The 27,237-nt window shown below is 44.5% G+C and overlaps 1 protein-coding gene across 2 annotated transcripts; it reads right to left on the bottom strand.

Annotated features, from left to right (window-relative positions):
- Window positions 1-1,899: 1,899 nt before the first annotated feature.
- SLC35F4 (solute carrier family 35 member F4) lies at window positions 1,900-25,865 on the bottom strand. 2 transcript variants are annotated; one of them, XM_027803525.2, is made up of 6 exons: window positions 25,683-25,865; window positions 21,310-21,607; window positions 13,581-13,800; window positions 6,741-6,866; window positions 5,329-5,521; window positions 2,494-3,575 (listed from the first exon to the last, which is right to left on the bottom strand). In XM_027803525.2, the coding sequence occupies exons 1-6, from the start codon at window positions 25,804-25,806 to the stop codon at window positions 3,412-3,414; spliced, it is 1,125 nt and encodes a 374-aa protein (XP_027659326.2). In that variant the 5' UTR covers window positions 25,807-25,865; the 3' UTR covers window positions 2,494-3,411. The 2 variants fall into 2 exon arrangements, with proteins under 2 accessions (XP_055573218.1, XP_027659326.2); XM_055717243.1 differs by lacking the exons at window positions 21,310-21,607; window positions 25,683-25,865 and adding an exon at window positions 1,900-2,487 and having other exon boundaries at window positions 3,486-3,575; window positions 13,581-14,455.
- Between the last annotated feature and the right edge of the window lie 1,372 nt (window positions 25,866-27,237).

The following is a 27,237-nucleotide window of genomic DNA, read 5'->3' as shown; positions in this document are numbered from 1 at the left end:
CGGTTTTAGTGTGAAGGGGATGGTTGGTTGGATTGGCTTCCACAGCCCTAATTCTGCAGCAGTGTGATGAAGGACTCCGACTTTGGTGGGTTTGGTTTGGTGGTTTTGGGTTTTTATAATATACACAGGTATTTTGTCAGCTCTGCTGGTCACAAGGAACAGTTTAGACATGACTGTTAAAAGATAACCATCGAATCAGCGGGAGTCAAACAAAAAGGTGCTTTTGTTACTATTCACATGCATTGCTTTGCAGCAGTATTAAGCCCTAATGGCTGTGGGGACAGGCTGGCTGCCTGCCACCCTCCAGCCTTGTCACTGCCACCTCTGCTCCTGGAGCCAGTGTTGTCCCAGGGCACTTCTCCAGACCACGGGGCTCACACGGGACCCCACACGCAGCAGGGCAGCATGAGGGGCTCGCCAGGACACGCCAGCCAGGATGTCCTCCAGGAGAGGTGAGCCTACAGCCAGCCCCGACTACAAACGGCAGCTTTGTGCTGGGTGGGCTCTTGCTATCATACAACTTGCATTATTAATAACAAACCCTTTCTCTTTTTTTTTTTTCTTTTTGTTTCCTGGCAAAAAAAACCAAAAACCCACCCTACTAGCTGCTAATCAAACTCACAACAGTGGCCAGACCAGTAGAGCACAGAAATCTCCAATACTTTCCAGGTTTTTTTGTTTTGTGGTTTGTTTTTTTTTTCAGGGAATAATAGAAACAAGTGCTTGTCTGCATATCAAGTGCTCTCAAATAAAAGTAATCTTGCATGGTTGATCCTAGGAACACTACAAGAAAACAGCCAGCCTGAATTATGCAGTGCCAGGCTTAGGGAAGAAACTGGGTAGGCTGGCTGGTTTGTTTTGGCTTTTGAAAGGCTTTTCTACGGTGGAGGTTAAGAAAAATATTTGTTTGGCCCAAAGTTCTAGAAAATAGGAACTGATGTTTCCCAGGGATGCTGGCAATTCGGGGTGTTCAGTCTCTCATGAGATGCTTGTTGTTCAGCTGGGAGTGCAGCGGCTCAGGGGCCAGGGCCGAGAAGAGATAAGTAAGGCTGGTTTTGGCTTTACTAAAGGCACCCAAAACCCAGCGCCACCTCTTGAAAGTTGGTGTTGGCAAGAGGCAGAGCTCAGCGTGGCTCTGGGAGGATGTGGGGCTAGTACTGGAGCCTGGCGCATTTGAGGGGCAAAACTATGGGTATTCAAGTTCATGAGATGTTTGCAGCTACATGGTCACAGGCTGGAGCAGACCACGGGTGTCATGAGCAGGACTGGCTTTTAGCAAAGGCTCGGACAAGATGTGAAGCCAGCTAAGGGTGTAGCAGCAGTCCCGGAGTCAAGGGTATGATCAGCATCAGCTCAACTGCTCGGTTTGGGTGACGAGGGCAGGTAGAGATCCTACAAATCTGCAGACTAGTTCAAACTGTTTTAATTAGCAACAGCTCACGTAAATACGCTTTTCTCCTATGTTCAGCAATGGACTTCTCTCTTCCAACCAGACTGGGAGGCACGGTGTCTCAGCAGTGCCACTGCCCCCCGTGATGTCCTGGGTGTCGTGTGAGTTAGCATGTCAGTACTGAGCCATGGATTTCCACTGGCTGCAGGCACAACATTCAGTAGAGACAAGCTTGCAGTGCCGTGTCTCTGGGCTAACAGCACTGTACCATGTCCAGCTTGTGTGTGAAACAGCTTTTATTGTATATTTCACAATAACATAACTTAATGAAAAATTAATGTTTTGCACATTACGAATATTTATTTTGATGGTAATTCCTAGTACCAAAGGGGAACATCAGCCTCTTCCAGAAATGAATTATCAAAGATGTTAGGAGAGGTTTAAATGGCTTTCCAAAACTACTACCTCACGGAAAGGTCACTTTATTGAAAGTAGGTCAACATGTTCAATTTTGAGATTCAGCTGGAAATATCCGGGATTTGTATCCTTGAGAATGGGCTCTACTTTTGCCAGCAAAAGGAGATAAATGATGTAGACTTGATCCCTATTATAAACCCACCCGTTCAGTAAGACAAAAGCTTACGTGTTTTTTATTACAAAACATTTTATTGTAGTTATGTACAGCCGTTCCTTGATAAGTGTATAAATGTAAACATTTATTATAGATGTATTTCTCTTATGTTACAGTTCATCTCCATTCCAGAGTAAATGTCATTTCTAAGCATACAGATAGTGAGGAAATTTAAGCTATATTCACAGAATATACATCCGCGTGCAGTTAAAAGTCCACCAGCCCTAAGCTAGTGGTATAGACACTGTCCCATTAGCTCTGCTTCTGCTTCTCGTGTGTATGCTGGAGTCTGTGATGTCGTCGGCATGATCCTCACTTTTCTTCTCTTTCAAGCTGTTGATGAACCTCAGGGTTATTTCATCCCATTCCTCAGGGAGCAGCATGAGCAGAAACCCAATGCAAATGATGATGGTGGCTCCCAATCTCACTACGCTGAAGATCATTTTGTGCTTCAACAGATCCACAGCTGTGAAGAAGGAACAGCAATGTCATCAAAACTGCAGCAGGATGAACTACAGCATCAGACCAGCCTGGCACATCTCTGTAACCTGCATGTCGCACTCTGGCTGTGATACCGGCCACGTTGCTCTCAATCCTGTAAGTGACCAGCTCCTTTAGTTTAGAGAACAGCTGTGACCCCTGACAGTGTAGTACTCAAAGTGCCAAGTCTCCTCCATGCCTCACCACCTTCATGCAGGCTCTGAGGAAGCCCTGTAAGGCTGGTCTAAAGCCTCAAGGTTTCCTTTTCTCCTCTGAGGGAAGGTACGTTATGGTAACTCTTATCCAACTGCACGTTGCATCAGCATAACATTTCCTTGGGCTGCACAGACCACTGATGGGGAGACAGCAGCATGCAGGTCAGAAAGCTGGAATCAGTGCCTCCAGGCCCAGCCTCCGAACTCCACAACCAGCAACAACAGCGCATCTGAGCCCTTCAGCAGTTTCTTACAGGTAATGACTGTTTCACAGCTCTGACCTGCATTCCCCTAAAAAAAGGTGTTTCTTTGAAAATATGCTCAAATATCTGGAGTGGCGAGGCTAAGAGAGTGGAGGAGGAGACTGGAAGAGCAGAGGTTATTCAGCAAGGTAAGACTCTGGAGAAAACTTCCTTGCTGCTGTGTGGCAAGTCACCAGCGCAGGTGCTGAACCACAGCAGCACACCGACACTGGTGTGTTTCAGCAGCAACCAGCAGCTTTGAGCTGCTGGTTGGGGATCAGCCTGCCCTCTCCTCTGCATGGTATGGACACATTCCATTGCTCCAAGAGAAAGGAGGCAAGACAAATATCAAAGGCTTTCACCAACTGAAACACCCACCATCACCAGATGCATCTATGGAAGCCAAAGGAGATTGATCTGCTTTTGAAATACGTGACAACAGCTTTTGACTATTCAGACAATACACTGCTCCTGCTGTCTGCATGCCTGTGTGCTTATTTTCCCACCAACGACCACGGTACTTGTACCTGCATTTCCAGGGACGCTGAGCACTGTGCCGATGGAGATCAGAATGGGGTATGTAAGCACAACGCCAACGTTAACCAGAATATTGAAGGCTAGGGAAAAACAGAGAAAATAATACATGATTATGGGGAAAAACACTAGTGAGACTTTTTCTTTTTCCTCTACCTTGACCCTACAAGTATGATATATGCTCAGTATGCACACCACAATGATGTAGTTGTCACAAAGTGACTGATTTCTGTTTTTTTTATATAGAAGTAGAAGCTCTGCATGGGGGAAGAGGGAGGGCTGTACATCCTTTCACAAACTCTAATGCTGAGCTCATGACGCTCGTATTTCAAAGGTTTTTGCACGCTTTAATCAGATACCAACAACCTAGTTTTGCTGCCGTAAGTCATCATTTCTCCTCCTGCCAGAAGGATGGTGATTCCCAGCGTCCTCTCTCACCAGAGACTGTGTTGGTTTTGTCTTAATAGGACATTTCACAGGCGAAAGGCTGCCACCCCTCTAGCGGGACCATACACCAAAGGTGTTATCAGCAGGAGCTCATAATCTAAAGGACGCTCAATACAATTAGCTGATGAAGTTACCTGTGAACTAAGCAGACTGGAGTGAGACCATGGTCTTGCTGCCACGCTGAAGGCAAAATGAAAGCTGACAGAAGTACAAATGTTCAACACCTTTATGATTTGGTATTATTTTACATGACAGCATTTCCAGGCAGCTTGAATTTCCTCGAGGGATCAAAAGCAAACCGCAAAAACTTCCCCTTCATACCGTTCCCCAGGGGGCTCTTGCAGCCAGGGGCTGGTGCTGTGTGCTTGTGACAGGACCCCAGGTTCCCCTGATCACCCACCACCTGGTCCTGCTGGTAAGTTCCCTACGTATAAGGAGCAAGTCTGTCTGCTCTGCAAGGCTGTTCCTGCAGGGATGGGATTATACACTTAGGGATAATTCATCACCCAGTGATCTGCCTATATTTTGACCCTTAGGGCCTTGCAGAGCAGCTGCAATTCTGCTTAAAGTGGTTTCAAGGTGCTCACAGCACCTCTGCTGTCAGCTCAACCATGTCTCAGGATGGCTGTGCAGATGGGCTATGTGCTGGGCAATGACATCCTCTTTGTTTCCATTTAATATACTTGTAGTGGAGACAAAAACATCTTCAATTACAAAATAATAGAGACTTTACTACAGGAAAGGATGTTGTTACACCTAGAAATCAAAATATCCCTGGGCTGAATCCAACAGATTGCTTGGCTAGATAGCAATTGTGGCTCTGAAAGAGGGAGCGCTGTGGCAGGGCAGAGGGGAGGTGAAGAGCACAGGCAGTGAAACGCCACCAGCCTTTGCAGCCAACGCAAAAGCTGTGCGAGTTCTGCCCAGAGCCCTGCAGCACCCACAGGAAGGTGCCCCAGCACTGTGGGTCCCTGTGCCAGTGCGCCCCCCCCCCCCCCCCCCCCCCCCCCCCCCCGGAGCGTGCCAGGAACCCACTGAGTACATGCAGCCTTTTGAAATCAGACCTCCAGCAATTAAGCTGTGAGACCGAGACAGGGGACTATCAATGAAACTACAGTAGGAAGGTAAAGATGAAAAGCGGACAATTAGTACGACTGCTTCATGTTTATTTTCTGCTATTAGTAATAGTATTATGGCTTCTTATGAAAAGTATTAATAAAACTTCTCAAGGAGTACCTGTTTGCACAGGGATCAGATTTGATCAGTGAGAGCTCTGCTGCTTAAGGGGGTGGGGGAAAATTGTACCTGAGGCTAATTTTGTACTGGGGGTGAGGGGTGGGGGGGGATGGAGAAGAAGCTAGGAAAATGAGTAAATTTTTTATCACATACCTAACCAGAGGCCGGCTACTCCACACAGGTAACCCCATGGCACGGCAGAGAAGGGGGACCAGTACTCCACTTTTGTAAAATACAGTATGATAGGGGTAACAGAGATGAAAATTAAATTGAAGAAGCCCAAGGTAGAAACAAAATGAGCTGCTTCCCCAAAGTTTGCACTTCCAAGAAACATTTTGAACAAAACCTGCAAAGGAGAGGAGAGAGAAGGGTTTTAGACTTCATGCCTGTCATGGGATGCAACGTTCTCCCACACAGTCTCCACTCCCCTGAGGACAGTGGGACACAGGACAGCCCTGACCAGCACAGCATGGCACTACTCGGCTCTTTCCGACAGATGAGTTTTGCAAGGGGATCTTTGGTCCAATTTTTGCCCTTTCCTGCATTTTAGCAGAGGGGGATGCCATGCTATTACTGTGGGGACGGTTGAATCTTACAACAAAGCTTAAAACAAGGAGCCAATGTAACTAAGAGCCCAAGGACAACACCACTCATGCAACAAAGGTACAGGATTTTTGCCCTGCTTGGCACTGTCAGAATTTGTGAGAGGACCCTGGTGACTTCCACAGCATGAACCTGCCCGTGAGAGGAAAGCCTAGCCTGGAGGGACTCGCTTCAAATTCACAGGCAGCACAAGCCTCATGGAGAATTTGTCCTACATGGGCCTAAATTCATGCATTTTGAGTGACTCGGTCACAACAAATTTATAAGCGAGACAAGCAAAGTTTAAAGCAGGCAGGCAGCTCCTTATCCCACTACAACCAACTCCAAACTTCTGCTCCTCTTTACACACACTTCGCCCTCCCCAGGCTGACAATACATACACATTTAGCCCAGCCTATTTCTAACCCAGACAGGTCCCTGCTTTCTTCGCCCCTCCCCTTCAAGAGCAGCCACTACTTTCAAGCAGGGGGCAAAGCCCTATGTGTCTTTAATGCATTGCCTGCACCAGGCACACACAGGGGCTCCAAGCCCAGCACGAGCGCAGAATATGCAAGAGAGCTGCAGTGCAGAGCAGGGATGAGCCGTGCATCCCCGCTCAGGGAAGGCAGCACTACATTCAGGCTCTCCTCCCTGCTGCACGTGGCAAGTCCCTTCGAAATAGTGTCAATAAACTGCGGTGGCAGGAAATGATTAAAACATGATCCTAAACTCCTTGCAGCATAGTAATGGAGATCTCATTAAAGGCTCATAAAGCAAAGTCATTCTGACTATTTGGCAGCTAACAACTAATTACCCTCATAGTAGATTTCCTGACATCGTGACATTGCCTGGTCACAGTATGAATGATGCAGGAGGGATGAATAAAACAAAACATTTTTTTTACAGTGATTCACCTTGTACTCATGCATTTTTAACCACCATGTTACAGAATATAAGAATACTAATAAACAGTTATGACCTACCTTATACAATGCAGATGTAGAGGCTGATCCAACAGCATATGCTACCCCGATAATTGAATCACCCTGGAAACCATCTGCATATGCCATCATTACGATTCCTGTGATTGCCATTATTGCTGCAACTATCTGCACAGACAAAGCAAAGCAATGTAAAGCTCAGTGCAATTCCATTACACAGAAAGAGATTATCACTGCATGGGGTTTTAATGAGTATCACTAGCTCCTTTCTCTGACTTGAGGCTTTCTTGCTTTCCCTTAAATAGGGAAAATTATGTACGGCTGGGAGAGATGTAAAACATAATGAAAGTGTATGCACTGCTAGCGATATGGATCTAAAGCATTGCAAATTCTCCTGGGACCTACTGAGAGAGCATCCATCACTGAGTATTTTATAAGCTGAATATCCACGTTGGAGATACGACTCCAAGATCAAGACGTTTTAAGACATTATGCTCTACTATAAAACATAAGAAATATTTAGCAATGCCACCAATTTGACTTGAAATGCAAACATTTAGAAGGCCAACCTTCCCAGACATCAGTCCAGGAGAATGACCCCAGTATTGCTGAATACCAATGTACCACTGGCAGCTTTTCCAAGTCTGCTCCAGCTGTGCATGGTACTTCCTAACAGCACTGCCAGCTTTCTTGGACAGACATGACCAAATTTCTTTACGAAGCCTTTACTTTTGTGCTTAGGTTTTTGACCTCATTTGAAAGCCCAGATAGCGGTTCTAAGGAGCTTCAAAGAAAAATAACAGAAATAATAACTCCGTATCTGAAATCCTGGGTCTTGACTCCAGGGACCTCAAGGAAGTGGTAGGGATTCTAACATATTTTATTCTTTGAAAACCTCCCTCTTCCTAATTGCCCTCAGCAGGTAAGTACAGAATCTGAATTTCAAAGACACTGAATGCCTAGCTTCCACGGACTGCAGTGGAAAATGTGCTTCCTTGAACCTGTAGAAAATCACAGCCCTATTTCTCAAAGATAGGGGGTTTTCCAGAGATTTTTTAAAAATCAGTATTGCGTTAAACATTTTATCATTATAAAAAGGCAGTTCATGTACTAGACCCGGGTGTAGAGCAGAAGACGCACAAATGCAGTTACCCAAAGCTGGCTGTTACAGAATCAGCAGCAACATTTAAGGCTCAGACCCTGTTTTCTCTTCCCAGATAGCCATTAAATCACACAACTCCCCAGCGGTTAGGCAAGGCAGGCCCCCCGGTTCATACAATGCAGTTCACCTCGACAGCACTAACCTCTGCAATCACGGCCACACTGACTGGCTCCCAAACTCCACTGCTGAGCCAGGCAGGGCATTTTGCCTTCTTGCTCCTGCGGCTCTGGTACAACTCCTGAGCCAACACCAACGTGAGACGGACACTTGTTTAATGAGGTTTTCCAGGAAGCTTCATTTACTACTAGACAAGCTTCTCACGCTTCACATGACACACTTTAAAGTCATATTGATCAAACCACGTGTCCTTTTGCAGAAAAGCCCCACTTTCAGATCTCACACAGCTTTACTGACAGCCCCAGAAAACCCACTACTGCTCATACGAAGCAGATGTGAGCTAGACTGAGGCTATAAGCACAAAAATCCCACACAAGAATTTCAACAGAGCCAGTGAGGAGAGCAAAACCATTTCAAGGGACACACAGGATGGGGACACATGCCTGACCCAGGTAAAGGTGACTATACATGGGAGACAACAGGGAACCAGGAATCAACTCCCAGGGTAAAGCCAATCTCTCAGACTACAGGTCAAAATGTTAGTGCTCCTAAATCCCACCTAGGCCAACACCTTCACTGGGGAACTGATCTCCTGGTTGCAACTTGAAGTGTTTTCCCTCTCACCATTAGCCCTATTTAACCAGTAACTGAGGCACACAGGCACTCCCCTCTCATTGGCACCGCAGTGTCCAAGGCAGTCACAAACCACAGTGCATGTCTATATCCCACCTCACTTCTATTTGAAACACCCAAGCTCCAACATACAGTTCAACAAAGCTGCCTAGCTGTCACCTAAACCCAAAGATACCATTGATACCTCCAAATTCACTATGAAATGGCACTTGAAAACTTATTGACAAGGACTGGAGTCACATATGTACTCGCAGTCTCCAGGTGTAATGTGCTGATTCGATGAGATCTGGAAGGACTTTAGTAAGAGGGCACCAGATGGCTTCCCTCCTTCCCTTCCCAGAATAACACATCCCAGCAGTCAGGCCATACTGGAGGAGGGCTCGAGTCCCTTCACCTGGAGGAGGGACACTGATCCAAGACTGCCGTCTCTGGACTTAGAGCTCTCACCAGCAAGCTGCTGAGGAGGGCAGGGGAGAATGCTGCATTTTCCAGTGCCTAAACAGGAATGTGGCCTTCAGTCCTTAAAGGAGCTGGGGTGCTGGAAGACATCACCCCGGGCTGCTCACCCTGCTGAAACTCAGGGCACATCTGGCACAGGACACACATACCATCACCCGAGATGCAGCAAGGCTTATTTTGATCCCTGACCTTACACCTACCCAAGGACCTATGAGTAAAACAAAGTTAAATTCTCTTAAAAGAATGTTTCGGTCCCATTAGGCAGGCACAGTTCCCACAGAACTTCTCTCTCCTACCTTCGGTTTAGTGAGCAGGTTGTTAGTAACATAATTGTGCAATACTGCTGTTCTCCTTACAGCTTATGCCAAGACACAACTACCACAAAAGTCCCAGCCTTGAAGCAACAGAGAATTAAACCCAGGACCTCTCAGCCATCAGCATGGCCCCTCCTGTGAGTTTCCAGAAGTCCCCCTTTGCCCTGCTACATTGCAAAGATGAAGCCAGGCTTCATCTCAGGCTGCACTACGCATCTTGCCTTGCACACAGATTCACATGCAGCATTTCAGCTGTCAGCTGGAATATTTCAGCTGAAACATTTCAAGCAACGTCTCCCACAAGGCAAAACAGAAAAGTCCAATGTATTTATCCCCTCCTTCTAAGGGAAAGGATTGAGATTTAACTCTTCATGCACACATCGCTCAGAACCAGCAAGTGAGTCCTTTCCTTGTATTAGTGAAAATGAGTAGGTCCACCATCCCCAATAGGTTCTTCCTATCCGGAAAAACATCTTCCCAGTCTGACTACACCAAATTTAGAGCCAGTTTCCTAAATTAATCCAATTATTCAGAAAGCCAAGCACTTTTTTTCCCTGAAACAACTAAAATGATAGGCACACATGGAGCACCATCTCATGAGACGTTAGATAAATCTGACACTAGAAAACAGCAAGAACATTATTTAAGTTTCACATTCAAGGCTCTTCCTGCAAATTATATACCACTGCATTAGCACAGTTAACCTCTGCCTAGCGATTGTCATGCGTTTTCTTTAGAAACCTGAGAGCACATCCTGCAGGCTTCTGTAAGCTGACAAGAAGCAGCAAGGTCACAGCAAAGCAAAACTCGTTGTTGTAGCTGACAGCTTCTTAAACAAGGCTTTTAATTAATGTAATAGGGTAGGAGCCTCCTTGGTAAGGAATAAAATTAGCCTGCCACCTTTTTTTCTCCCCCCACCCCACCCCGAAGAGAGCAAGGCCAACCATCATTTTACCCAGGAACATTTTTTTCCCATGTGGAGCACAGCAGAAGATGAGTTGCTATAGTAAAGAAACCTCCCTCCATGCTAGTCAACCTTTTCTTGGGGGAAAAAGTGTCCCCAAACCGCTCCATACCTACCTAGTAAGTATTAATTCAACTTCCCAGATGAAACACAACCAAGGGCTCAAACATGCAAGCATTCAAGCACGTGGCTAAATCTAAGCAACACAAGCCAACAAAACTACCCAAATATGCCACTTTTTTAAAACATTTGTGCTTGCTCTGAGCCAAAGCTGTCTGGACTTCCAGAAGCCTCAGTGTAACATGGATACATTATTAAGCTGGGAGACACTAGATGTGTTCAAGCGAAAATGATTACGGTGCAGGCAGGGATTGTGCTGTTTCCTTGTGCTGGGCAGTAGGTACTTCAAGGTACCCAAGGTCTACCTGCACTGCTCCTTTTGGTAAAGAGCTATACAGCCATATACGTCCTTCTCATCTGAATACTCTTTCTCCAGCTAGTGTTCTTCTCTCTTGGGTTGGGTGAAAGCTTCTTCCCACACTACAGCATTGCCGCTGACGGCACGTGGCTCTCACTGCAGAACACACACTCTGGGTCGCTCAAATACAGCCAGGGCAGCCGAACCCTTGTGTGCAGCCCCCAGCAGTCCTTCTGCAGCTAGCCAACTCTTCCATGGGCAAGAATATGCCATACCATAAGGTGGCCATCAAGACAGGTTTGTCTTTAGACAGCCCGTCTGAAAATGCAGCCCTGCAGCCTGGCTGGCAGCTGCATTTCAGGGTGTGCAGGAGCAGTGCATGGGCAGGCAGCCAGGGGACCCCAGAGCCCTCAGGCAGCTGGCCATGTGGCTCCCATGCACCCGTCCCACACACGCATGGGCTCTGCGGTCAGCTCACAGGCTGCCTGCAGCAACACAGGGAGCTGGTGATGCTGGGAATCCGCTGCAGAGCCACTGAGCCTTGATGACTGCTGGTTCTCAAGCCCAAGCAGATGAAAGCTGTCTTGGATATACAGGTGCTGGCTGCATCCCCACCTCCGACGCACCACAGACGTGCCCAATGGCTCTGAAGCTGAGCTCCTTTGAAAAACTGGCCGTGCTCCTGGGTGCTGAGTACTTTTCCAAAAACACTGGCTCACAGTATATGATTAAGCCCTTATTTCTTTTTGTCTCCTTACTGTCTAAATATCGTAATTACACTTGGTCTCTGAGAGGCTGGGGGGTGAAAGCAGTAGAGGCATTCAAAGCACAAAAGAAGGGCTGGGTCCGTGCTGCTTTGTTGTATTTCAGTTCTCAAACACTCTCCTGCATGGTCATTAACATCATTAAGTGTTATTCTGGCAGGAGGGCTGGTGGAAAATGCTGTTAATTACCTTCCCAGCAATGTGCATCCAGAATCTGCCAGTTAGCAGCAAAACAGTTTCTTTTACGTGCAGAATTTGCTGCTCACTTTTTCTGCCAGGTTTTTCTTATGCAAACCTCATGGTGTTTACAGCATTAATATTAATGCATATTTATAGTAACTTTTTTTTAGTTAGTGAAAAATAATAACTGAAAATAGCTTTAGTGTTTTTCATCTAGGTTTCTTTAAGGGAGTAGGTTAGGAAAATGCAAGAGCTATGCCTGCTCTTCAGAAAGATGTTGCTTTGAGACAAAAATTAGCTTAAAGCGTACAAAATTTCCTATTTTTTCAGCTGGAACCTGATAATCGAGGGGCAGAGAACCTACCATTCCTGTTAATTTCTGTAGAGAACTGAGGATTTCAGACCCTGCTTATTCTTTAAGTCATCAGCAGGCTGAGGGTAGGTCACATTCACCTGGTGCTTCTGTATTTTAAGTTGTATATGAAATAGAGACACAGGTGTCTGCCTTTAGCGCTGCAAGTCAAAACATCTGTGTCCTTACCTTCAAGGGCATGTGGCTGAGGTCTGTGAAACACGGGTACACCTCCTCAACATTGCCTAGCCTGGACAGACCCTCCACTGAGCCCATCCAACAAAACCCTCCTAGCCGATGGCTACCCAAGAGCTTAGTCATGTGACAGCACATGTGTCTTGAGGTGCTCAGGCCCCATGTCATTACTAACTTCCCAGCCAGCCCTGTCGCACCAGGAAATTAGAAGAACTGGTTTACTTTAAACAATTTCCTCTTCCATTCCCAAACCCCAAGCACAGCACTCTGTTCACTGTGCTGGTGGCAGCTCCAAGAGCTAGATCAGACAGATGCCTGTAAAACAAGGATGCCTTTTCCTTTCATTCCTGAACTCTTCTATGACGCTATTAATAAATAAAAAAGCTGCTGTGCTCATTTTTTTAAAAAACAAACTCACTCAGATGAATTCCATGGAAAGCGTGATGGATCAGGACACTCAAATCCAATTGCTGGCATCACACCTGCCCCCAGCCACTCCCTAATGAAGTTCAAGGCTCTTGATAGTTCCGTCAGGATGGTACCCAACACAACCACTGGGCCTTGAGCCACCTCAATGGGGGAATCCGCATCAGCAGAAATGGCAGAAAGCCTAGCTACTCCTTAGCTAAGGTATAAAGTGAACAGTTTAAATTACTGCATATTAGGAGACTGGTGTATGTAAAATTACAAGAAACACACTTGCTTTCCCCTAGTTCCAGACGCACATCATTTCGCTTGAGTTCTTTTTTCTCTTTTTCCAAGGTCCATATTACTTGCCAGTGAGTCCTGTAACGCTTCAGCACAAAATACACCTTCATGCAAAACAGCTGCTGTTCCTTTTAAACCAAATTTAGCACACGTATGTGTGTGTGTGTAAAAAGTAACAGGGTGGCACAAGAAAAATACACTGCATGTTGAAAACAGCTATCTACCCAAACAAGGAATAAAATTGCTTTGGTTAGAACCTAAGCATTCATCACTAAGTTTAAAATAACATTAACTGACTGTACTTCAGCACTGTAACCCAAGACAGAGTAGATTTATATGAACTGAAAGTCCTCCTATTCTAATTTATCAAATTACACTTAGCTGTAATAGCTTCTTGAAATTCCCACATCAAATTATCTCTGGAGTCTGAGATCTCTAACCGATATTCAGGCTTAGGTTTGCATCATAAAATTAAATGAGAAATGGTTTCATGGTGTGTATGTATGTACATACACACCCACCCCATAATGTGGCAGTACTATGGCAGCACAACAGCTTGTGGATTTAAAGGCAATTATGAAAAGAAGAGAGAATTGAAAATCAGGCATGTCATTACCCTTGCTCCCATGAACCTGTCTTTCAGCACAATCCAAGAAAGCAAGAAGACAAAAGCTTTGTTACAACAGAATAGGGCAGAGACGTCTGTGGCTGTCAGCTTCTTTAAAGCCAGTAAATACAGGTAGTTAGTTAAAGTCCACAGAATAGAAAAGGGAGCAGTCCTTTTAAGAAAGAGTTTCAGCGTCAGACCATCTTCACCAAAAATCCGACTGCATTCCCTAAGAAAAGAAGAGAGTTTAAAACTCAGCTAGGATTTTCCTTAGCGCGTACTCCAACACAACATTCATTAGACTTTTATCACATTCAATTAAGTGCTTTTCCTAACTCCTCCATGCACCCATAAGAATCAATTGTTTAAATCACACAGACAAAATAACGTACAATCTTCCTAAAACAGCAATTTCACAAATAGAAAAGAAGTAACTTACCTGGAATAATCACACTCCTACGCAACAATAATCCCAGGGACTCGCACACAGAAATGAAGGTTAATCTGTAATGCACTGACAGTTCTCAGACTCTGCCTTCGAGGCCATGAACTGAGGGATTATAACCGCAATTTCTTCTCTTGAAAGATTTCTGTAGCTTGACAATTTTTTCTTGCTTTGCTCCAAAACCTGTTTTTATTCTTATTGAAATATATTCTCACATATGGCCAAGAAAGCTTTAAGAATTGCCTAAAGACAGTGAAAAATACTGCCAGACACATCACTATGGTGGGAAAGTCAGCCACCAGCCAGTGGGACCGAGCCAGTCAAACGAGAGTGTGAGAAAGGGAAGGGATGGTATTTAACAGCTTTATTTTATTATGCAGTGAAAAGTTGTGTTTGTTTAGACATTTCCTTGTGGTTTAAATTGCAAGCAAAATCTCCAGATTCCCAGGCGCTGTGTCACATACAACTGAAGTGAGCTGTTCACTTCTTAGGGTTTCACGAAAGGGAAGGGTCAGCTCAGAAGACACTGCTTTCGGGGACAGCACTGCTGTGCAAAGTGGTCCCTGCACAGGCTAAGGGGAGACCAACTACTCAAGCACGCAGCTTGATTAAAGCCACATCACTGCACCCCTCCTGAAACACCTCTACCTTTCCCAAATTGGGAAGGCTGTTTTTTTAGCAACTCCACTGTCTTCATTCTTGGTTAAAGGTATTCCTCAAGATACTCCCAGTACGCTTCATTTCTTGACGTGGCAGGCTGTCCGACATGTCTATTTAAAACATGAGAGGGCCCACAAGTGAATGCTTCATACAACTGAAACACCAACAGAGCAAACCACGGTACCGTTAATCTGCAACACATCCTTAGGAAGCGACATTAAGGGACTAATCTAAATGCCACGAGGCCTCAGGGCCCCAAAGTATTCACAGCTGTTTATGGCTGTGTTTGGAAGATTGCTAAAACATTAATTATGTAGAACTAATTAGTAACTTCAAAGATTGCAATGCAACGTGAAGTCAAAAACACTTGTTATTTTGGGGGGTGGTGGCGCCAGTGTAATAATTATCTTGATTTGGCTTTGCCTTTAAGGACAGATTTGTTTTCAGGACTCCTAAACCATTTTTAGTAATTCTGGGGAATTCTGCTGTTAAAAATATTGCAGTTTTTTACTATTAAGATTGGAAACCATCGCTCTCATTTTGAGGAAAGTAGAATAATAACATCTTCGCAATACTTGAGATTGGCTATGTCTTAACCTAAATGATTCTGTGACTCTACTTAATAACCACTCATTTCATACTGCCACTACAACGACCTGGGGTTACAAAGCAGTCATTTCGGGGAATAATAAACTCCTTTCTCAAACTCTGTGCCAGGGTGTCCAACAAGTCGACACTCAGGCAGGCGGATCTGCTAATTATCTCCCTCACTCCAGTTGAGCTCAGTGTTCTCAGAAGCCAGCTTGTCCTCCAAAGATCAGAACAGAAACACTACACCTTGAAACAGAACAGCTAGTGGTGAGTATCATTTATCTGAGATGCAAAGCAAACTCAATGAAGCAAATGAGTTAATGCTTAAGTTTGACTGTAGGCTTTTGTATCGCTGATTTCAACAGGAGCTAAAGATGAGTTTCCTTGTGTGAGGATGGACTCACAGACTTGAATGCTCACTGAATGCAGATAGAGCAGCTTATGTTTAAAGGATGTTTTTCTCCCCTTGAGACTTGGGTGGATGCAGAGGGTGATTCTGAGCTCAACGACATCTCACTTCAAGACAGGTGGCCTCTGACCTGGACATGCCATGGCTGTGTCACCATTACATGACGTCAGAACCAGGACGCCCCATCTCCTGGCAAGAACAGATCTGTAACATGAACTACAGACCTGTATGGAGCCTGCTCTCTCCAACCCAGCAGGAACTCTGCCATCGGTTCTGATGCATGATTGGATTGTTACACAGTTGTAAATCCAACCTGTCTCAGAAGCTGTCAGGATCTGTCTTAGAGGAAACAAGCTTGTGCTGTGTTAAAACAAGAAAGGTGCGTGGGCTGCTTACAGTAATGCAGGGCACAGTTAAGTGCCCCAGGGCTACGCTGACAGCGTACAAAGGCAACAGCCAAGCCATCCAAGTACATCATTCCAGTGGAGTCTGCCAGGCAGCAGGAAAAGCTCTTCTACAAATATGCCATGGGAAATTATACCCCAGTCATCCATCGTGGGACCCCACTGCCAGGGAGATGCTGGGAATAAGCCCACTGTTTCTGCTCCTCCATTCATGGGGAGGGCTTCCAAAGCCAAAAAGGACGAGGAAGATGCCAGAATGGTTCAGGTTTTGTTGTCCTGCAGATCCCTGGCATGTCTGCACACAGACAAACTCAGAGCAGAGTGAGGAGGATGGAGTCCAAAGTCCCCTGACTATGAGCCTTTGGAAGGAGGAAGACTCAGTGATGCAGCCATCATTCTGGGTTGGACTCTGTGGGCTGGTTGACTATTTGGGAGAGGCAGCTGTGGCAACCCTGCAGACGTCACTTATCTCTGAGTTCCTGGATGCAGTGGGAGGTTCACAGGTAGGAGAAGAAATCTGGAAATGTTTCACAGGCCCCAAGCTGTTTAAGCAGATGGAAGAGCCTCCATCACACGCAGCAGTGTACAATGACCATGCAACCAGAGGCCAGCGGTTCCTCCCTTCTCAATTAAAAAAATACAGCAAAGACTCGTGACAGGGTCATGCCGAGTGAGACAGAGACTTGATGAATTTACCTCCATGCCTAGGAGAACTCCATGAATAATGCTCAGTGAATGAGGAGATAGGGAGAATACTTTATCTTCCCAGTCAAGGCTACAGTAGATTGCCTTGGGCTTTGTGAGGGCTGGATGCTCAGTGGTTAACTCAGCCTCTTTGGCGTGCAACTAAAATTAAACTTGCAGGAGTCATCAGATATGACAGTGATTAAACTCTGGGCTCAGGAGAGAGGGCTCCATGGATCCCTCCCCATACAGATAATAATGTGTAGGCTGTTGACTTAAAGACAGAGATGTCTAAGGGCAGCTGACCCTGAAACTATGACACAAACTATTTCCAAATGCACAAGAAGTCTATTTAAAACCTGCCCTCTAACATAAATAGCTCTTTTTATTTGCAGGTAGCCATCAGCTCTGGGCAGTGTGCCATGCTCTCAGGAATTACAGCACCTCAGGCAGTCATGTAGCTTTGCCTCTGGCACCCACTAAATAGCTTGCATTGCCTCTTAGTTATTCTAATGCCAGCCCCTGCAGAAGAATGAGTTTATTCACCCCTGACGCACAGCAGACTCTGGACTGTAATGCAGCAGCTGGTTTTAAAACAGCTTAAAGAAAAAAAACAGAGCTAACATGCTAGCTGAGGTAACGTGAATATGGCAAATGTAATTACATCACCTGGATTAAAACTTGGCACGGACACCAATGCCATGACGGTAGCAAGAAGCACCACAGGACCTTCTGTGAGCGCAAGTTGTTACTATGTCATTTGGTCCTTCTATCTAAATGATGGCATTTGCTGTGATAAAATATCTTCAGCTCCATTTCAGGAGACAGACACCAAACAGAGTAATGGTGGAACTGGTGAACTGTTTTCCAGGACTGACCAAGTCTGAACATTATGAAAGAGCCTGGCCAGCTGTATTTGTCGACGCAAGAGCTGGAGCAAAGGCAAGGGAATTGTGTGTAAACCTCTCACAAAAGCAGTGTCTGGCTCTGGGGGCAGCACTGCAGGAATGCTGTCTCCCAACAGGAATGGTCCAAGAGAAGCTGCCCTGGTTTTGTGCTGACGGTCTTCCTCCCTACTGTTAAGCCATACAGGGTTGAGCATCTTCAAGCAATAGAGATCCTCATCTCTCCTCTGAAAAGCACTTTGCAGTGAAGATCTAGATTTGCAGCGCGATTCTGTAAGCGGCTGAGAAAGCTGGACTGAGCTACTGCTGCAACATAGTTGGAGATATTTGTAGGTGACAAGCTTGCAGATGACAGCAAATGCCAGCTACTTACTTATGCCTGTCTTTACTCCAAGCGATGTTCACATCTTGTTATTGTTCTTGCTAGAAAACTAACTCTTCCCAACATGTTCATATTTATTAAACCTGCATCTACCAACACCCTTCCTAGCCAGTGCCTCAAGGTTGCATAGCGCCGGGTAGGGCTAGCCTCAGCTGTTGCATTGTGGATCTATTCTGGCAGAATTTGCCACAGTATTTGCCCTTGAGCAGCCAAGATGGCAGATGGCAAGGCAAAATTTATTAACATTGAAAATACCATTCACCTATTCCAAATCATAACTCTATTAGGATCCTGTGTCCAGTCTGTGGAGTATCTTCTGCTGTGGGAGAACCGGCAGGGTTAGATTTCCTATTCCTGAGCTTACTAAGCTTCAGATCATTTTATCCACCACTAATGCAAAGCGTTTCAAGCTCTTTATGTAAGACATACCTTTTATCTACAATACTGAGGGGATACCAAGAGCTGTGTCTTCTGCCCCAAGACAACCAAGATACTTTACTGAAATGCTGCGGGGTGGTAATAACCATGAATTAGCTTCTAAGACCACAAAATTTAATCTCCAAGGTAAAATGCAAAAGGTAAGAAATACACAATTTACAATCTCAAAGTTTATAAACCTTTCAGAAAGCCAGTCTAAAGCTAAAGATTGAGAATTCCACCCTTCTGAGTGGGATTTATTAAAGTAACAGTGGCCCTATTCAGCTTTGCCAGCCTCGGGCAGCACTTTGCAAGTCACTCGCATGATCACTGATCTCTGCCAAGATATCACAGACACTGTTTGTCCTGATCCACTGGGAATATCTGCTGGACAAAAAGCCGTATGTCTTTAAAGCTCCTAGTGAGTAACTACATCCTCCCGAAACACAAAGACAAATCACCCCTGGACTCTGAGACAGGCCTGGAATCGCTGCAGAATGGGATTTATTAACAAGAATTAGCTAGCTCACAGAAATAAGATCAGCAAATGAAGCAACAAGAAATCTTACAAAGTGTAATAAAAAGCCTTGTAACAGGAACAATATCAAGAAACCAAACAGTTACACAAACAATTGACCTAGCTTTGAAAATAACCCTGTTCTGGAGTAGGAGGCTGGGATAAATGACCTCCGAAGATCCCTTCTGAACTAAATCTGTCTATAAATCTCTGAATTTAAAAACTACAAATGATGCTTTTCAACTCTTTAAGTCATGGGAAAATCAAGGGCTCATCCTGAAGAGATGTTCATTCCCATACCCAAACTGGAAGAGTGACTTGCCAAGTCATAACACTGCGCAGACCAAGCAGTTGGTCCCTATGATAAAGTCAGTATCGGCCAGCAGCTACCTCCTCCTTGGGATGTGAGTTCATGACGTACCTAGAATAGGAAATACTCTGGGAAGATGCCCATCAGCTCTAACACCTGTCTGCTGTTTCCACACGTTCACAAACCTACTTCACATCTCCGTGTGTGCAGAACTTCCTCTGGGCATGTAAGCATGTGTCCTGAACTTTAAAATCTGAACTCCTAACAGCCTGGGAAATGCATCAATTATTTAAGCATACTTGTATTATGTATTGCCACAAATGCCCAGAATTTTGCTCTGATGGATATATAAGCAACCAGCGAACGGCAGAGGATCCACCCGCAGGGATATTTATTCTCACCTTCTTCCTTACCTGTTGTGCATTTGTTATTACTTTACCCCATGCCCAGAAGCCAAGCTGACACTGTTAATGTTCTCACAAATACTCCGGCAAGAATCTGAATGAAGGCATCATTAATGTACAAAGCACTAGGGTTTTCAGAGAAGCAGTTAATTAAGTGCAACTGTTCAATTTCAGTCACGCTGATTTGACAGAGATGATTATTTAGGGCCAAATTACATCCCAGAAAGCAGCCAAGGGAAGAATATGGCCCTGCTACGCTCCAGCTTGACAGTCACAAATTGACTTCCCTGTGTGCTCAATGACAGCTGTGCTGAATCCTCTGTCAACGGGAACAAGGTACGGGCCATACGCTGGTTAATACCTTGCAGAACAATTCTGCTGAAGTCAGTAAGATTGTTTTCAAAGCAAGTCTGCACTGGAGTAACAGAATTGGGTCCCAGCTCAAAATTATGCTGTGAATTTCTTCCCTTCATGGGCAAGGTGTGTTACCTCTTCACAAGCTGAATTTAGATCCATCTTTTAAAGCCGCTTCTACATCACTGTCCCATCAGTAGAATAATGGAAGTGGGGGAGGAACTGAGGAATGAATTGTCCCAGAGTGTGGCGGTACTTCCAAGCCCTGAGCACACTTTAGATGCAGCTTGCTTAAGAACTGGCTAGAGTGAAGCTAAGCCAGCTTGGTCCTGCTGCAGCACTGGTGGCTGGATCAGGTGATCTCTTTGGGTCCCCCTCTAACCTTGTATTTCTATGATTTCACAGTAGCTACTGAAGAGGGATTTATAAATTTCTACCTCTGCAGACTAATGTTACAGTTAGTACTGTGGGCTCCTTTACACTTGAGGTTGAGAGTTCAATTATAACATGCAGCCATGTGGTGTAAGAAAAGACTGGAGTTAGAGGGATGTCTTCCCCTGGCTCTCACAATTCAGAGGAAGAGGTGGTTCCACATGGAGCCTGACAGAAAATGGAACAAAGCCTTCACATCAGTCCCTGAGGATGACAGCCACTCAGCAATGCCAACTTACCCCCCTCGGAGCTACAGGAGGAGGAAAACCAAGAGTCCACCACCTGCTCCAATTCCTGCCCCACACAAAAGAGAGCAGAGAAGGCTGCTAGGATGCTCTTCCTCCATGCTGTGATCCAGTGGGAAGCAAGGGCAGTTTTCATCCTGCTATACTTGCTGAGCATAGAGAGCAAGCTATGGTTTTCCACATGAGAACCATCTCCTCAGCTTTGAGCATTTCTTCCCAACTATGAATCACTGTGGATGCACTTCATACTACTGGTCTATCATAAATGGGCCTGAACAGATTAATTAACCTGACCCAGACAAGAACACAAAATATCAAGGTATTAGATAACATAGCAAGATTATAAGCAAATTACTGACCTATTAACTCAGGGAAAAAACCACTCTAACAATCAATTACCCATTTTTTCAAGCATATATCACTCATCTGTTAGCCTTCTGTAAGCTATTTATGAATGAGATTTTCTGCAGCATGGCCTTTATTCTGCCTTCTCACACCAAGGGTCAAATGGAGAAGAGCAGTGACCTCAGTCCACAGAAATCAGGTTGTTTAAAGGGATATCGCCACAATAAAGCCCACCTGAATTTTTTGATTGGAGACTGCTTTTCCTGTGCAGTTGCAAGGTGCCCAGAATAATAAATGGGAAAAGCCATAATGTTCCAGTTTGTTGAGAACCAAGTCATGAAAAAAGGACAGTCAAAGGTCTCATACGTGATTTTGACAAACTGCGTGGTCCCAACCCAGGAGGAAGAGACGGACAAAATGATCAGGAATCTCCAGATAAGCTTGAGAAATGTGGATGTGCAAGACTGGCATCGTGTCTGTCCTTCAGCTTCTTGGCTGCTGCTCTCTGTGTGCATTTGTGTTCCTTCCTCTCCTGGAAAAAAAAAAAAAAAAGTAGAAAAAGAGAAGAGTTGCACACATAATGAATGCATTCAAAACAATTCTTGGCAAAGTCTCCCCTTCTGATCCAGACACAAACCATCCCTTGCCTTCTCCCTATAATTCCTCTATGTCCCACAAACACTGAAATCCTGCGCAGAAATACTTCAGTAATACTTTCTCTGTCACTTCAAGGGGATAGGAAAAAAATCACAGTACTGATGCCTGAGGTAAAAAACTTACAGTTAAGCTGTTGCCACTGTTCCCTTTATCAGCCCTTTTTGCCTTCTGTCAGCCAAACCTCTAGAATAGAGCTACATCCCTTGGAACCAATGACATTATAAAGTCAATTACTGTGCATGTGTACAACGTAAAAGCTGTCTGAGCCAGGAAGAAGTTCTTATTAGTCAAGATTTTAACTCAACAATCACTTTTTTATTTGCAAGCTGGGAGGGGAAAAAGAAACAGTTTGGTGGTTTTATATACCCAAGCAGAGAAAGGCTCTTTTCAGTCAAGTTAGTGTACTTACATTTTTGAAGTTAAAAAAGGTAACTGGACGAAACTGAAGATTGGCATGCCTAGAATAAACCTCTACACATAAACAAGGAGGAATCAGAAAGCTGTCATTTCCCATCTTAGTACAGTACTTTTGAGATTTATTAGCAGATTGCTGGAGATTTCCTAGCAGAAGAGAATATAATCTTCCTGACTGGTGACTTGCTCTTCCAGACACATCTTCCAGAGGTGTAACCCATTAAACCTATCTTGATTTCACAGATCCCAGCTGAAAACAACAGACTGAACTGTGCTGGAAACTGAGGAGCACTGACACTGTTGCCCCATAAGCTCAGGTGGCAGCTCCAAAATTTGCCTCATTCAGCCCCAACCATTTACCTCATTAGACCATATTACATCAGTTTGATAGAAGAAACAGGAGTTCCTTCTAAAAATCATGACCTGCAGCTATTCTTAACTATTACTATCAATTATCAGTCGTGTCAACACATGATGTGATGTATGTAAGAAACAATACAAATTGTTGATGTCAAGAGGAGCTATAGATGATCCACTGCAGTGAGAGCATACACTGTTCAACTTAAATGTGAAAAAGGTACCCGTTCAGACTCAGGTTTACTTTCTTTTTATATTACTCTTTCTGCTACAGCCGTAACAAAATGTCAAACCAAGGTTCCAAGTTATTACGTTAGACTGACATTGCATCTAAAGAACCACAATTCATCGTAGCAGGGAGCGCATTTGCAATCAAGAGTTTTCCTAACAAATATATGGAGCTTTTTATGATTGTATGATGTGTTTTGTTCCTAAAAATAGTCAGTATTCAGTGGCTCCATTGTTTAGTGGTGAATCAAGAATTTAAATAAAATTACAGGTTTATTAAAAACATCCAGAGGATAATCAGACACAGGCCTGAAAAAGCAAGCATTATTTTAGCATTCTCTTTGGCTGCTGAGAGAAAAATAGATATTTTTATGATACTAATAATGACTGACATCTTCTATTAAAAGGTAAATTACCATTTATTTGCAAGTTAGATGGCTTAATTACGTAACATCCAATTGCAGGTTTTCCTGCTAAGCAAAACTACCATGCAATTAGCCCTTCTTCAGCTAACAGTTAAAATAATCATAAGATAACAGAAGACTAAAGCACCTTTATCCATGCTTTCTATTTTTCAATTACCAAATAACTATGTAATTGCCGTTACTATGCATGACACTACCACTAGCGTTTGACTTGGACTTCACAGTCCCAGGTTTGAATGTTAGGGAAAGGCACAGAAATAAACACTTGTTGCAAGTCCTGCCTTGGACTTAGAAGACTTTTGTTAAGTTTTAGCCCGATTAAGTATACAGTGGGGAGTTCTTGGAAGTGCTTAATGGGCAGGACTCATCCCACGTAATGTAGTTAGTAAGTAATTGTGTATTCAGACTAAACATGTTGTCTACGGCTCCTTCATATTTAATGATAATGGACATGCATGGTGAGAAGGTAGCTGATTTCATTCTCATATATATCTAAGCCCACTGCAGGTGCTTAGCTCTCCCTAGACTAGATATTTACATTTAATCTAAGCGAAATTAAGATGGATCCCCGGCCAAAGTGCCATAGTAGCTTGACAGCTGCTTTCCAAATCCTTGGGCTATGCCACCTAAATCTTGGCCAAATAATCAAAAGGACAAGGTAAGAAATACCTTTAAGAATAATGACAGGGCTTGAACTCAAAGACACATGGCAAGCAGGCACACAATTCATACTAAATAGGTTTAAGGACTTCCAAGTCATGAAGCTGGGGCTTGAGTAAGCTAGAAAGTAGCACCTGTGTTCAGATACAAAATTATATGCTAATGAGGAGAAAACAAATTGATCAGCCAAAATGCTTGGTGGATAGCATTTTACAATTAGCAAGGTAGTAGAAATCCTTTGTGTCTGCATTTAGTTCAGTCTGAAATAAACCAACAGACTCACCCTGTCAAGAGCACAGAAGCAATCTCAGAACTCAACAAGGATGAAATGACAGGGAAAGAATGCAGATGACACTGCAGGTGACACACAGAGATGACACTGGTCAATGGCAAACTGTGTTGAAAGGCAGCTAGCAGTAGCACCCCTGCACAGTCCTGTCTATAACACAATTCTTGCTTGTGATGTCTCTGTGACAAGATGGTAACAGAAAAGCCTTTTGCTTTCATTTTTCAGAAGAGTGAGATGTGGAAAACCAAAACCTACAGCTTTTCTTCTGAACTCTTGACTATTTGGCAACTACATCCTAGAAAATAATACCCTTTATATTTGTTTACCTACCTGTCAGGTCAGTCCTGCTTAGACCACACTGATGAGAAAGGGAAGATCAGGATAAAAGGGAAATTAATAAATGTGAAATAAATGTTTCGAAGAGTATGACGACAAGGCACTACTCTCTTCTCAAGTGACCTGAAGTCCTTTCTTAGAGAAGACTGATTCTGATTTTGGATGTACCCTAGTGCTAACATGCACAGAGTTATTTCAGCCTAACAGCTGCAAAAATGAGAACAGATCAGGTTTCTGGTATTTTAGATATGATCTTTACTGCAAGATGCTGTATCATCCAGTCTTTGCAGCAATAATCACCTCCAATATTTTTTCTGAGGTTTTCCATCAAAAGAGTACTCCTGGGGTACAAGATCCCTCCATTTTCCAGCACAAGAAGAAAACGGCTGACTCTTGCTGCCATCGGTGGTGAAGTGACAAGAGGAAGGTTCATCTCCCACAATTCCAGTTCGCAAGGGAGATCCAGCCTGTTCTTCCTCCCCTTTTTGCTCACAGTATCTACACAGTCTTCCAAAGAACTTGGACAGTTAAATTACTTCAGTCGTTTAACATCTCTCTCCTCCTCAACAGACTCAAAGGCCTGTGGCTGGATACTGCAACTGCGCCCATCCCATCCCAGCTGGTGATGGATGGACATCATGGTGAAGAAGTCAGTGTGTTCACCCTACCTACAGGTGCATTTGATCTAAACTCCTGCAGTGAAGTGGGTGACACATTCCTGATGGAAGCCCTGAGGTGCAGCTGATCGATGATCTGAACTGCGATGGTCTTCCCTAGATATCTTTCCACCTGTTGCTCCTTCCCTTCTTCTTCACCACACTGTTCATGGTCTGAGCTGAGATTTTGTCAATGTCTTTGAGAAGGAACACGGCTCTTAAGGGTCCTGGTCTCTGGCCAGGCTGAAGCTGAGGAAACATAACCACTTTGTAAAAACTAACTTGTGTGCTTATGTTAATTATTTTGTCAAGATGTTCTGTGCCTACTGGCCTTACAATTTCTCAGATATCTAACACATTACATGTACCTACTCAGGCCCAGGCCTTTTCCTCCCATCCTTGCTTCCTTCCCGTCTAACCCCAGTTTGCACACAGGTACAGGAAGGACTTTCATGCGTCTTTGCTGTTCGCAGCACCGTAAACCAACGTCAACATGCTCGGATTCTGCACCATCTTTCAAAAGACAGACGAAAGAGGCCTTTTGCAGGCATGCTGTGACGCCAGGAATGTGGCTGTTATGCCTACCTGATCTGCTCTGCCTCTCGACTCTGCTGTGCCGACAGATTCCCGAAGGACTTCGATTCTGCAGCTCAAGAATGGGAGCAGCAGAATCTTCAGCAACAGATAGAGGGGAGAGCTGCCTAGTCATGCCTCTGTGTCTGCTGGGGCAGTTGCCTCCTGGCTTGCATTGGATGACAGATGATCGTGAGGCACCTGAGAAGAAAGAGTTTGCATCAGTTTGGCTGTAAACCCCCTGGAGGAAAGCGGGGCTTTCAAATACGCTGTCAGTGAAATGCATACAAACGATTCAGCCGGAGAAAGGAAGCACACTGCAAAAATCAAGGTTTCAGCTCTGGTCAGAATAAAGGAAATAAGTAAATAAATACTTAACTCTCTCCCCCCTTACAGATAAAAAGGTGCTGTATGAAAACCAGTCTTTCCCCTGAAGAAAAAGAGAGCCCTATGCTGCAGTATATTCTTAGCCCCACGGCTCCATCCATAGGGTCTGAACAGTCAAAGGAATTTGTACTCACGTGGGCCCCTTCCTGAGCACTGACACTGAGTCAGGCAAAAGGAGAGGTCACGTTTCTCCCTTCGGGTGGAAAGGAGGGCTGAGGAACCACTGCCTCCCAGGGTCAGTGCTGAGAGCCTCTCCAGAGGAGAGCTTCCTCTTTCCATCCTGCAGAATGATCCTTGATGCTTTTTTATGGAATGAAGCCATGGTGACTGACAGGTCTTTTGGATGAAGACTTTTGCTAAACTATTGAAGATGCCGGTTTTGAGCCTTTACATGCACCAAATCAGAATCTCCACATCTTCAGAGAAGTTGCTTTTTCTTCTTCTGCTAGGTGCAGACAACACCGAGATGCTGCATTTCGCGTGGAGGCTGCATGGAGGCACAAGGCAGCAGAGAAGACCCAGAAATACCAGTGGTACCAGATGAAAAATTTTCCAGTGAGTGGGACACCACATTTTATGAGTAAGAGCTTGAAGGACTGGATTAAGAACCAGCAAACAACAAAAAAGCATGCAGTGCTGGAATCTGGCAGTGTGCTTGGTGATCTTGCCTGTACCAAATTACTGAAGGTGTGTCTATAAGAGGTCAACACATGAGCAGTACAAGACAGTCCTCTTCTTAGTCAGAAAGTCAAGATGACAGGTCATTTTGCTCGATATAAATGTGTGGTCATGGTCAGCTGAGATCACCCACTGCTTGTCTTGCAGCTGCTACTTAGGCTGGTGACCATCTTACCTAAACACATACAGCCAGAGCAGCCTCTGACCTTGCCATGACTTGGGGAGGATTTAATATGATAATTACTTCTATTGCACATTGAAAAGAATACAAAAATGGACACAAACCCCATGTGTAAGGTGTCAAATTTGCAACAAATATAGCAGACATCTCAGAGGGCAACATTCTTCATTGCAACATGAGCCATTTGAGGACACTGAGTGCAAATAACTACATGCCAAACAACAACATAAAAATATATTCTAAAGCAAGGACCGTACTCAAGATTCAAAAGACTGCATAAACCAAGTCAACACTCTTTTGCCAGAGGAAAAGGGTTCATAT

This window comes from Falco cherrug, chromosome 7 (assembly GCF_023634085.1).
Source record: "Falco cherrug isolate bFalChe1 chromosome 7, bFalChe1.pri, whole genome shotgun sequence".
Classification (NCBI taxonomy): domain Eukaryota; kingdom Metazoa; phylum Chordata; class Aves; order Falconiformes; family Falconidae; genus Falco; species Falco cherrug.
Note: the sequence above shows the minus strand (reverse complement) of the source record. Positions and strands in the feature narration are given on the sequence as shown.

What these genes read in the sequence shown, in the direction of transcription:
- SLC35F4 (XM_027803525.2), bottom strand. Translation starts at nt 25,806, where the DNA reads ATGACTAGGCAGCTCTCCCCTCTATCTGTTGCTGAAGATTCTGCTGCT. An exon ending in ACAGGTTCATGGGAGCAAGG is followed by an intron (nt 6,867 to 13,580) that starts GTAATGACATGC and finishes TTGTCTGTGCAG; the next exon opens with ATAGTTGCAGCAATAATGGC. An exon ending in CTACATCTGCATTGTATAAG is followed by an intron (nt 5,522 to 6,740) that starts GTAGGTCATAAC and finishes TCTCCTTTGCAG; the next exon opens with GTTTTGTTCAAAATGTTTCT.